At 40.8% G+C, this 11,901-nt stretch overlaps 1 protein-coding gene across 4 annotated transcripts; it reads right to left on the bottom strand.

The window, feature by feature from the left end:
- Positions 1-707: 707 nt before the first annotated feature.
- On the bottom strand, positions 708-9,679 carry si:dkey-12h9.6 (macoilin-1). 4 transcript variants are annotated; one of them, XM_042095247.1, is made up of 12 exons: positions 9,466-9,514; positions 7,482-7,602; positions 7,205-7,346; positions 6,812-6,938; positions 6,440-6,563; positions 5,726-5,904; positions 4,573-5,080; positions 4,165-4,323; positions 3,509-3,679; positions 3,029-3,155; positions 2,101-2,275; positions 708-1,747 (listed from the first exon to the last, which is right to left on the bottom strand). In XM_042095247.1, exons 2-12 carry the CDS (start codon positions 7,538-7,540, stop codon positions 1,554-1,556), a joined length of 1,965 nt encoding a protein of 654 aa, XP_041951181.1. In that variant the 5' UTR covers positions 7,541-7,602; positions 9,466-9,514; the 3' UTR covers positions 708-1,553. The 4 variants fall into 4 exon arrangements, with proteins under 4 accessions (XP_041951181.1, XP_041951180.1, XP_041951178.1 ...); XM_042095246.1 differs by lacking the exon at positions 9,466-9,514 and adding an exon at positions 8,422-8,707; XM_042095244.1 differs by lacking the exon at positions 7,482-7,602 and having other exon boundaries at positions 9,466-9,679.
- Positions 9,680-11,901: the final 2,222 nt, after the last annotated feature.

Below are 11,901 nucleotides of genomic sequence, written 5' to 3'. Positions count from 1 at the left end.
TCTTCATTTACTGCAGTAGGTATATTAAACCATTCAATCATTTGACTGAAGACTGCACCTTGTTTTCAGGTAAATCAAACTAATTGGTGAACAATTGCAGTAGAATCCAAATACCTTTTTATTTAATTTAAAAATGTCAGAGAAAAGGGAAAGCCCTTGTTCTAATGTTTAATTTAGTGCAAACATTAGATCACAAATTAATTTTCTCCAAACCTTTTGTAAGGTTACACAAATTTTCATGCTGACAACACACAAAAGACTTATAAAATTAAATCAATATTCAATTATTCCTTTTTGAGAAAAATACACCAAGGCTAAAAATACTGTTCTCGTAGAAAACACCCTGTAAACACTAAAAACAAACAAGTTCTTAAAAAAGAAACTTGGGCACGTCAGAAAAGATTTCTATAAACAAATAGACAAGGACCTTCAATTACAGTGAATTAATAGAAAAAAAGACTACAAAACAGCACAGAGCACTTCAATCAAAACACTTCACTGTATTACATAAAATTCTTGGGCTGTAGTTCTTAGAATTAATTGAGAATAGGCACAAAAAATTACAGGCAGTGTGAGTACCTCAAAAGTACCTCAAACTTGTCTGGGAGGAGGTGGAGAGATTGACACTTTGTATTAAACATTTCTTCCATCCTCTAAAATGTCCCCAGGCAAGTATACACTGTCACTGACATGTTTAAGGGCCCCTGTCAAACCCAGAGCTTCATAAATTATCCTGAAATGACCCCTCTGATCTGACATTTAAAAAAAATCACTTCAACATATGTAAAACATATTTTCTTTTCAACATTACTGGACCTTAACCTTGTCCTTCTGTAAGATTAGTTCCTCACTGACTGGCTAAATATAAAATAATAAACAAAATATTAATTATCTTCCTGGAATTTGGTTCTGCATCATTCTTTGATCTATTAATATTATATGTAGAGCCCAAGTGATCAAGCAATCACCTTCCTTAACAGTTGCTTGTTTGTGTTCCTTCTTCAGGTTCTTTGCCTAATGGCCTTTTATACACCACCACTTTCTACATAGAACATGTGACAATTTTGAATATATTGCCACTCTTACGATTAGCCAGGATTTTTTTGCTGTTGACAGTTGATTCTTGACGCTGTCAAAAAATGGTTGAGCACCAAGAACGTCATCATAACAAGGGCAGCAAAATGGCCGCATAGAAGAGTCCATTGTAAATATTCACTTGCGTCAGTGGTCGTTTCACTCTCTTAAAATGGAGTGAATATTTCTTTTCTTCTGGCAAGGAAATAGACCATAGACCAGTCCACAGCATGTTGTCAACCAGCAGGGTACAAGAGGCCTACTTGGTTCTGGCCCAAAGGTTCTGTCTGCCTGTGCAGAGCTGCAAAAAAAACCAACAGCATAAACCCTTTGATGAGGTTTTGGATCAGAATACAGTAGATCCATCTGTTGCAGGCCAAAAATGGCATTTTGGCACCTCATTTCTGGTCAGGTGAAATAAACACAGTCTTTGCAGATTGGGAAAACTGAAGGCCGCAGGGTATCATGGAGTTGGTCCCTCACTTCTTAAGACACTGGTACATGAGGGCACGTGGATTTAGCACATAGCGCTCGCTGTTGAGGAACTTGGTGATGTACTGCGGAACAGCTGGGGGCCGAGGGGTCACGTAGGACATGGATGGGGACACTGCCATCACCTCAGCAATCCTCTGCTTCATCTCCCGAATTTCCTGGTCCTGTTTACGCAGTTTACCTACAGGACGGAATCAATGTAACCTAATATTCATACCATTTTTCACCTCAGTGTCTAGATTGCATACACCTGGATACAGACGTATTAAATAAACTTTGTCTTTAAAGAATCAGTATAATGTGTTATTTCAATTAAACAGGCATCATACTAATTTATGGATATTTCTAACCCATGGAATATGAAGCTCCTATGAGTCTATTTGTCTGTGAGATTTTTAAGTGTATGTCTGTGAAACCAAGTTACATTTCCACATGAACAGGCAATAAACATTATATTTTAGTCTATCTGCCATTACACTAATTTACTTCTACTGAAATGTAAGTCAGAGAGAGAGAGAAAAATGGAACAGGAACCTTGAGCTATCTCCAGCTGTCTGCGAGCGTCTCCTAGTGCAGAGAAGAGGTCCAGCTTGATGCGCGTTTCTGCACTCAGGTTGTATTCCAGATGCTGCGCCTTGTCCTGAAGAGAGGAGAGGGCTGACAGCAGAGTGTCCATCTCCTTCTCTACGCCCCTGTACTTCTGTAGCGACTACAAATGAGGTGACACAGGAAAGAGTTTCAAAAATTAGGGTAGGCACATGATATCCAATCTTGCATCATATATTTGGTATCTATATGTTGTTGAAGCACATGCGGTGGTGTTTTCTGTTTCCAAAATGTTCTGTTCATTTGAACTCTGAAAGCTCCAAACTGACAGAGGAAAACAAAATGAATTTACACAGCCAGCCATTCAAGAAACAATGAAAGCCATATTGGATCATAGCAGCCAAATTTAAAAGCTGGTGAGTGGTTTTGGAAACAACACTGTTAATACAACCAGCAATAACTTAGATTTATTCTGAAGCTATACAGTGTTTTGTGAAGGGCTTGGCTTGTATCATGATGTGATTCATGATATTATGATATTTTCATTATGAACTAATTTGCAAAACCAAGAAAAACACCACCATAAATGGAAAAACACACAGCACAACAACAACAAAATGTGTATAACAACCCCGACGACAGACTCAACATCGATCACAGCACTGCTTCAGATTCCACCTCAACCAACATCAAACAGGCAACACACTGAATGCTGATACCACAGACAATACATGTGTTCATCATGACATCCAGAGACAAATGGATTCACCACAACAACATCCAAAAAGACTGCCACAAAGTCGCCACACACTCCGAGCAAATAGTTCTCACATGGACATACACTGAGACTACATGTAGTACACAACACCAGCACTGCAGACTGGGCACTAGCTTGTTTGTAGGGTTTGTTCTTTACCTCCACTTCTTTCTCTAGTGCTAGCACTTGGCCCTCTTTGCCTTGACACTCCAGCTGCAGTTGCTTGTACTCTGTCTCTAGATCTTTCACTTTTTTCCTCAACATTAGTGTTTCTGTTTGCTCCTGCCTGGTAGACAGAGAGAATAAGCAGTGTGAGTAGACAGGAGATGGGGTGGGTGTGGGGATGGGGCTGTTATGAAGGGTATAGGCTGTGGGGAGAGGGGGCGGGGGTGAAATGTAGGAGAGGGAGTTTTGTCCTGCACACAAATAAAGAGAAATGATATTGCCCTCAAAAATCTTGTTTACTGTAATGGTAAAGACACGAGAGAGAAAATATAAAGGCTGCAAAATAAGATAACAGCTTAAAATAAGGACCGTGCTATGCCAAACTGGAATAGCAAATCTTTTAATGTACATTTTTCAGAAGTTCTCACCAAACTATTGTTTCCAACAAATAAAATACGGTAGCTTGTGGCACACCTGTTTTGAGCGCCTCGGAGCAAGATGGCGGCCTCGTCCAGCTTCTGTGCCTGTAACTCGGCCAGCTGTTTCTCCAGAGCCACCCGTGCCTCCGTCTCAGCCCGCGCCTTCTTCTCCAGGACCGCGCTGGCCTGTCTGTCCCTCTGCTTGGTCTTGGCCAGGCACAGGATTCTACACAACACACGCACACGCACACACACACACACACACACACACACACACACACACACATACACACACACACACACACAAACACAAACACACAGAAAGTATGGAAATTATTTAGTTTGACGTACATGGAGTTTTTGTCGCAGGTAGATATATTGCTTTATTTAGAATATCAACAAATGACAGATGAAATTAAATGATAATTTGACAACTGGGGCCCTTATTTGAATGCTGAGCAAAAGTTTAACTAAGGCCTGCTTAATAACTCCAAAATCTATTACAAATTTAAAGGAGAATTCCGTCGATTTTTCACATAGTTTCTTGAGGTCACTGAGTAGTCGGACGAAAAAAACTAAAACAATCGGTTCTACCTAGCCAGCTACAGTGCTACACAGAGATCTATGTGAAAAATCGCCGGAATTCTCCTTCAATACCATGAGAGAGATCCTAAGCACCAACAGCGGTGGGTCAGCGGGGGGATTGCTCACTTGCTCTGCAGCAGCTCGTTGGTTTGCCGCAGCACGGTGACTTCGGGCCTCAGGCTGCGCTCGCTGTTGGTCAGGTTGCAGACGTGGCTGCGCAGCTCCTGTTCCGTCTGCTGGCTCGCCTGCAGCTCCCCTTTCAGACGCCGCAATTCCTGTTCCAACCTGGAGGAGGTGATTTGCACATAAATGAACAATAGATAGATAGATAAATAGATAGATAGATAGATAGATAGATAGATAGATAGATAGATCGATAGATAAACAGTTACATTACATTACAGAAAAAAGGACATTATAGTAAATAATATAGACAAGTATAACAAACGCCAGACATCTTCCTTGTTTGCATTTTGTTTGGATGTCTAGTGGTGTATTGACAAGTAAGGAGTGATGTTTGATGAAGTTCCTTACTTTGTGATTTGTTCTGCATGATGGTTTGCGATTGCTGGTGGAGGTGCGTTTCCCTTCTCCGCTAAATTCCGGTTTGGGCTGATCGTTGTTTTATTGGCGTTCTTCTGTCTCTTCTCTGCCTTCCCACTAGGTGGCGCCGCCGTGACGGGGGCCTTGCGCGCTTTGGGCGGGGAGCTCTTGGAGGCCTTGGTGGCTGCCTTGGGCCCCTGCTCCTCCTGAGGTAGTGGCTGGGAGGGCCCTGAGGGCTCAGGCGCGGGTGCCCCACCTGAGAGCGAGTTGCAGGGCTCGCGGGCTTGGCAAGAGTCACGTGGGTCGTTGCCACGTGACTTGACCCCTGTGGGGCCTGAGTTCAGTTCTCTGGGGGGAACCTCCTCCAGGTCCCCCTCTGTCCTCCTCTCCGCCTGTGGGATCTGCAGGTAGTCTCCTGTCGACCCCTCATCTGATGCAGAGGCTGCAGTCGGACACTGATACTGGACAGACTCCGCTTTGGGTCTCCACTTAGCATCTGCTAATCCAGATATCATAACAGTCATTATTCTATCATTCTATATCAGAACAGCAATGGCATTAGTATACAGTAATATGACGATACAAACTATTTTTGTTTTTGAACAAAAGGATCTATAGATACCAGATAAAATGTGTAAGAACATAAAATGAGTGAATTACAAAGGCCGTAAATGACATTTACACACACAAACAAGCACCACAATTAAAAGGTATGTAACTTAGAACAGTGCTTAAATTGCAGAGTACTGAAGCACAGGTTTGAGCGAGATATTTAAAAGAAGCAACACAGATTATTTTCCAACATACATCAACAAAGCCTTACAATAAAAGCAAAGGTCGCCATTCTGTAATTTAAAGTTCCTTCTCCTGTAGATTTTAGGTCCATAAACTCTGATTGTTAACAGCCCAACCAACTGAAATGTAGCATAAAGTGCCCAATATAATTGTGTGATATACAGTATAATGTGTGATCAAGCGATGAATTTAAAATAGCCACCACGCAAACTGCTAATAGAGGTCTGGTGGTGAGCATGAGCGTGGCGGCTCTTTGCTCTCTAGTTAAGTGTATTGTGTGTCTTTTGTTGTTTGTTCTGCTTACAATGACAATAAAGTCTTTCTAATTCTAATTCTGTTATCGCCTTACTTTCTCTGGTCTCGGGTGCACACTTAGGGTAGAGGTGCAGGCCTGGAGGTAGGGATTGTTGCAGGAGGTGCATGTGGAAGTCATTGTTGCTCTGCACTGTTTTCTGGGTGCGTATCTTAAAGATGCTGGAGAAATAGCATGTCACATCGAAGCCCAGGTACACCACTGGATAGCCAATACTGAAAAAGGGAGAACACACAATAATTTTGTTTTAATGACAATATGATTCACTTTCTCATCCAAAGAGTATACATGTATGGCAAAAAAAATCAAAGTATTTTGTCACTATTCATACAGGACACAGAGGAGCGATGGGAAGCGAATTGGAGAGAGACTTGGTGGGATCAGAAAGCGATCACAGGTCAGATTCAACAATGTGATATGGACGGTGGAGACACTTGTGCCACAACTTGTGCCAAAAACATTTTTTTTTCCATCTTATTATGTATGTATGTGATGATGTGCATCAGTAATGCAACATCTGAGTCATTTTGCTCTCCTTATTTATGGTGTGTCTGTCACTATCACTACATTATAGACATTACAAGTCTCTCTCTCTCTCTCTTCTACCACAGCAATGAAGCCTTTCATTTGTACAAACTTGTATTGGAAACACTTGGTTTGAGGTTGTGTGTTTACAGCCAGCCCTGAACTGTGGGGAGAGAGGAGGAGGAAGGGGGAGGGGAACAGCAGTGTGCGCCGAGCCCAACCTACCAGTGCGCGGCGAAGATGTGTGATAAATTAGCGTGGGAGTTCTTCTGGTCTTTGAGCCGGAGCGAAGCCTCCGTGTAGACCAGCAGGATCCACAGAGATGCAGTGGACATGCAGATGCCCTTTTCTGAGACACACAAAATGGTTGGTTTGTTATGGTAATCATTTTCTGTGTTAATTAACTGACAAGAAACAACACAACCTCACCTTGCAAACAGGCAATCACTGGAATGTCAATTAAAGTAACTATATCACATTAATATGGGCTGAATATATAATTGTAAGAACTACAGCAAGAATTGTTGTGGTATCTCCAAGAAAATATTTGAATCTGCATAATTAATTGGCCATATAAATACTGATATTCAACCTTACCTGTATGCCAAATGTAGTTAAATAGAACATAGGTGCTTGCTGCTAAAAACAGCCAGTGCAGAGGTACAAAAATCAAGCAGAAGATATCGAGGGTAAATGCTGCACACACAAACACCATGCATATGACCTAAACAAAAAGAAACAACAACAGATGTGTAGCCATTAATGACGATGCACAGCAATCAGATTCTGCTATTTAAAAAAACAACCAACGAAAGGCCTATTAGAGAGCAAGCAGTGGTTGACTGATTACATTTAGACCATTAAGACCAACATATAGCCTATTATAAATACATTTATGCATTGATTGTTGATTATTATTATCACACAGATTGACTAAATGAATTCCAGGAAGTGAGTTGTTGATCTATGTGAAGGGACTACTGTACTTACCAGGCCGTGGCAGTGGAAGGTAGTGTAGACACTACCGAAGAATAGCCAGCATGGCCACAGGTACTCCAAGCGGAACTCCAAAATAAAGTCTGCTAGCAATACCAGTGTCCATACTATCATGAACTTCAGGACTGTGTACGCACTGGGGAAGAGAAATCCTCATGATAAAGTTACCAAACAAAGAGCCAATAGGCCTATAATATAATATAATATAATATAATATAATATAATATAATATAATATAATACAATATAATATAATATAATATAAAACAAACATTTGGATATGTTTCACTGATGGCAGATTTATAGTTGTACCAAGCATAATGGATGTCATGAAGGAGCAATGAAGGCATAATGTTTGATAGTCAGCCACAGCTTGATCCTTTGTCTCTTTTGCTGATGAAAATGTAAACAAAGGTAATAGGCTAAATGCCCTGCAGGAAACACGATGCACGAAATGCACAGGGGTATTGTGCAACACTTTTGATCAGACAGAATTACATCAGATTTAATTTCAGAATTACATCACTGTTGTGTCTGAGAATGAATGTGATGTTATTCGTGTAAGAAAAATAGGCATATTGCATCTTAAACTGCAATGCTGTGCAAAATGGCAAGAAAAAGAAAAGAAAGCAAATAAAATAAACAATTGGTAGAGGTCTATGCTTAAGTCCTTTTTATTAAAGCTGCAATAGGCCTATACGATTTAAGGCAATATAATGTTTTGTTGTCAAAATATAAATAGCCTAGGCTATACTCCTGAACATAGGCTACCACAGTTTTAGAATGATGCTAAAAGGATATTATGCATGCTTGTCTTTGAGGTAGGCTATTTGAATGAAATTGTTTTCATGTTTTGGTAGGCTACCTAGCAAATGTAAACAACTGACAAGGACGTCTGTGAAGCTGGGCACCGTTGCCAGTATGCAGAATGACCATTGTTGTAGCCTAAGTGGAGGACCTCTTTTGACAACAATGGCTTAAAATATAGCATCTTAAAAGATTCAAGACGGCTATTCACTAAACACTATGAACCTAAACCAAAACACAGGAAGGAACTTAAGTCTAGAGGGACACCGTGAATAAAACGCGTTTTTATCATAAAATGTAACATAGTGGATTATAAATTTAATGAAGACTAGCCTACAGCCTACTGTCCCCAGAACATACATTTTTGCACCCAGTAAATTGTCTGAAAAATCTTTCTTTCCAGACCTATAGATTTCCTTTTGTTCTAAGTAGCCTTTGTTCTCTGTCTCTCTATACCCGATATCTCCCTCTCTCCTCCATATCATTAGACTACATCGCCTGCTTTTTTTGTTTGGTAACCATGACAACTTTCCTCCGCTCCTCCGCTCCTCAGTACCACAGCAAAACAGAATCTTTGCATTGTAGGCCTATTACCAGAGAAAATGGATGATGGAACGGTCATGTTTAGAATACCGCCGAAATGCTGGCAAGGTAGGCTAATGGGACCTATAGCCTATAGCCTATGTTATGAATGATATATGGATAGGCTAATAAAAAACGATATCACTGCAACCGGGGTTTATTTTGTCGCTCTGTAAAAATATTGCATAACCTTGTTCTCCAACCCATATTATTGATTAAGCGATGTAGTGAATTATTGCTCTTAGAAAACATCCAGTATGTTAGTCTAAGCTTCTGTATGCATAAATCTTTGCAACTTATCGTCCCAGTAGACTTTGCTTTGTTACGCTGCTCCAAATGATCCAATTGTCTTGTGGTCTAGACAACCTGTATGAAGGATGCTCTCAGTAAATGCCGCCCTATTAATGTAGGCTACCTTATGGACCTACACACTATGTGAAAGGTTCATATAATAGGTTAATAGAAATAATAATAATTATAATTATAATAATACGTTAAATTATATAGCCTAACACGTGGTAAAGACTAGGTTATGTCTTTATAATGTTATCATTGTAGCGCCCATAGCTAGGAACGAAATCGATCTGTAATTTGCTACAATCAATGAAGTCACTTTGTAACGATTCAATTCAATTCCAGTTGAACACAATGTATTCTGAAAACAATGTCGTATTTTAAGCTCTGTGAGCAATACTTTGCACGAATAATTGTGCATATAGCCTTCTCAGCTACATTCACTGTAAACTGTAGGTTAAATCGCGATGATATCCTAAATTGCCGCCCAGGTGAGAGTAAAGGAGAGGCACATACACAAAGCCAGCAACAACAAAAGCAACGGCATCCGGGGGATGCGTCACCTCTCACTACCTTTCCGATATCCTTTCTGTCATTTTGAGCTTTTTCATTTTCCGAAGCCTGGTGGCGTCTGCGCAGCGTTTCTTCATAGTATGCTATGGCTTGTTCTCCTTTTGCACCGTGAGCGTCCGTAAACAAGAGATGACCGTGATATGGAAAAAAATAAACAGTGGTCACAGATGGCCCTATAGGGGCGACGACAAGCTGATATTATGTTGTCTCTTTGTGTATGAATGAAAGTACAGCTTGTAAGCCTTACTGCGCATGCGCAAGGAGGACCTCACAGTACAACGACTTGAAAGCGCGCACCTACTGAGCGCGTCCATAAAGGCTACATGTAATTATGTAAAATCTGTCTCATACGATGTTCCCATATTCTCGTCTCATACAAGCGATCTGTCAACACAGCTTGCTTAACTGAATTACATCTTAACGAAAACAGACAGCTCTTCTCAGATACATTTCAATATTGGCATATACAATTCAAAATTGGCACGCCTCCCCAAAACACCTGTTGGTAAAGGGCATTTTCCAGCCTGCAAGGCCGTTCAGAAGTTGCACTGGTGAAGTGAACTGAATATCTTATATCAATAGAGAGCCTAATTTTCACGGATGAAGTCCGCTTCAATAGGTTATTATTTTATCGGACTGGTCTACTGGCCAGCGTAAGAATATTGTCTAGTTATTCCATACGCATAGACATTGTAAACAGCGCGCACTTTTAAGCAATTATTTGATCGACAAATAAAAACAGACATATATATTTTCCGTACTGTTGTTGTGGTCAGCAGGCCAACGAAAACAATGTTTTCCAGGTGCAACAGCACAGTTCCACCCACAGAGGTCATAGTTACTGTAAGCACTATTGCGAAGGGTGAGGATGGGTTGAGATGTCCCCTAGAGACCAACATACAAAAAATTTGGTCATCCTAGGCACTACGGTTCTCTAGACATTCGCAGGAAACTGAGACAAATTTGACACAAAATTACTGAGGGGGAAAAAAATCCGGAAGAAAAAAAAACGGACTACCTATATGACCATTACGCTAGCGTAGATCATAATAAGTCTGGACATTTGGGACGGTATAACGCTTTAGAGAGAGCAAGGCAAACTAGTCTGAAACGGGTTCTCTCTGTTGCTCTTTACCATATGGAGGATACCTCTGCCAAGGTGGTTTATGTAGGTATGCTGCCAACAGGGGAATTACGCACATCCTTAGGCAACAACAAGGTCTCTTAAGAAGAGTAGGTCTACATCCAAATCAAAGCTTTTGTTTCTGATAAGTGAACTTAAAATAGGCCTACTTGTAAAGTGCCTGATCAGATACACTCCCTCACCGCTAGCTGTGGATAAACCATGAGTTCACACAAGGCCTTCACGAGTGGGCTACACGTCTGCATTGTCTGCAAGAAAAAGTTTTTCGTCAGATGGGCTAGTGATCACACTCCTCCCCCTTCAGCAACATGCTGATATGCTGTTAAATAATTGTTTATGTTTCTCTTGTTGTGATCTGTTGAAGGTGCCTGGATTTTTGTTAAAGGGCAGTAAGGACCATGTTCATATTTGCACTAGAATTTTACTTATTTTGTGATGCTCTTACATTAAAAAAAATAAAAAATATATATATACTTTTTTGGAAAGCGTAGACTGTGTACAAGTCTCATAACTGCAGCTGTGCCCTGACCTTGGCCAAGGTTTTTTAAAGATTTATATATAAACGATAATGATTGCCCACATTTTTTTCCCATGTATGAAACGTGATTAATTGGTCTTCTCTTATGATTATATAAATGGAGATCTGGACAACCTACTTAACAAGTGAGGTCACCTTTCATTCTGAACAGTCTTATCACTGGTAAACATGCCATATCTTGCTAAACAAGTTTAATTATGGCTCTAATGCAGTTCAATATCAGTAATTGTTGTTTAATGTTAAAATAATAAGGTGACTTAGGGTATCTACAGCCTGCCTTGGTATCATTTTGTAGTAGTCGTCAAGCTAAACAGCAGAATTGCAGAGTAGCATAGTACCAGCCTGTTAAACTCGCCCAGTGTCCCTCTTCTTGATGCTGCCTCCCCAGCACACCACAGCATACAAGAGGACACTGGCAATGGCAGACTGGTAAAACATCCAGAGGAGCTTACTGCAGACATTAAATGACCGCAGCCTCCTCAGGAAGTAAAGCCGACTGCCCTTTCCGATACTGTGCATCTGTGTTGGTTGACCAGTCCAGTTTATTGTCCAAGTGCCCCCAGGTACTTATATGTGCTGACCACCTCCACATTGACCCCTTCAATGGAGACTGGCAGCATAGGTTGCTTAGATCTCCTGAAATCCACCACCATCTTCTTGGTCTTAGTTGAGTTCAGCTGCAGATGGTTGAGTCTGCACTATTGCACAAAGTCATCCACCAGGTTCCTACTGGTCCTCTTTTCCATCCCTGATA

Source organism: Alosa sapidissima, chromosome 6 (genome assembly GCF_018492685.1).
Source record: "Alosa sapidissima isolate fAloSap1 chromosome 6, fAloSap1.pri, whole genome shotgun sequence".
Lineage (NCBI taxonomy): Eukaryota > Metazoa > Chordata > Actinopteri > Clupeiformes > Clupeidae > Alosa > Alosa sapidissima.
Note: the sequence above shows the minus strand (reverse complement) of the source record. Positions and strands in the feature narration are given on the sequence as shown.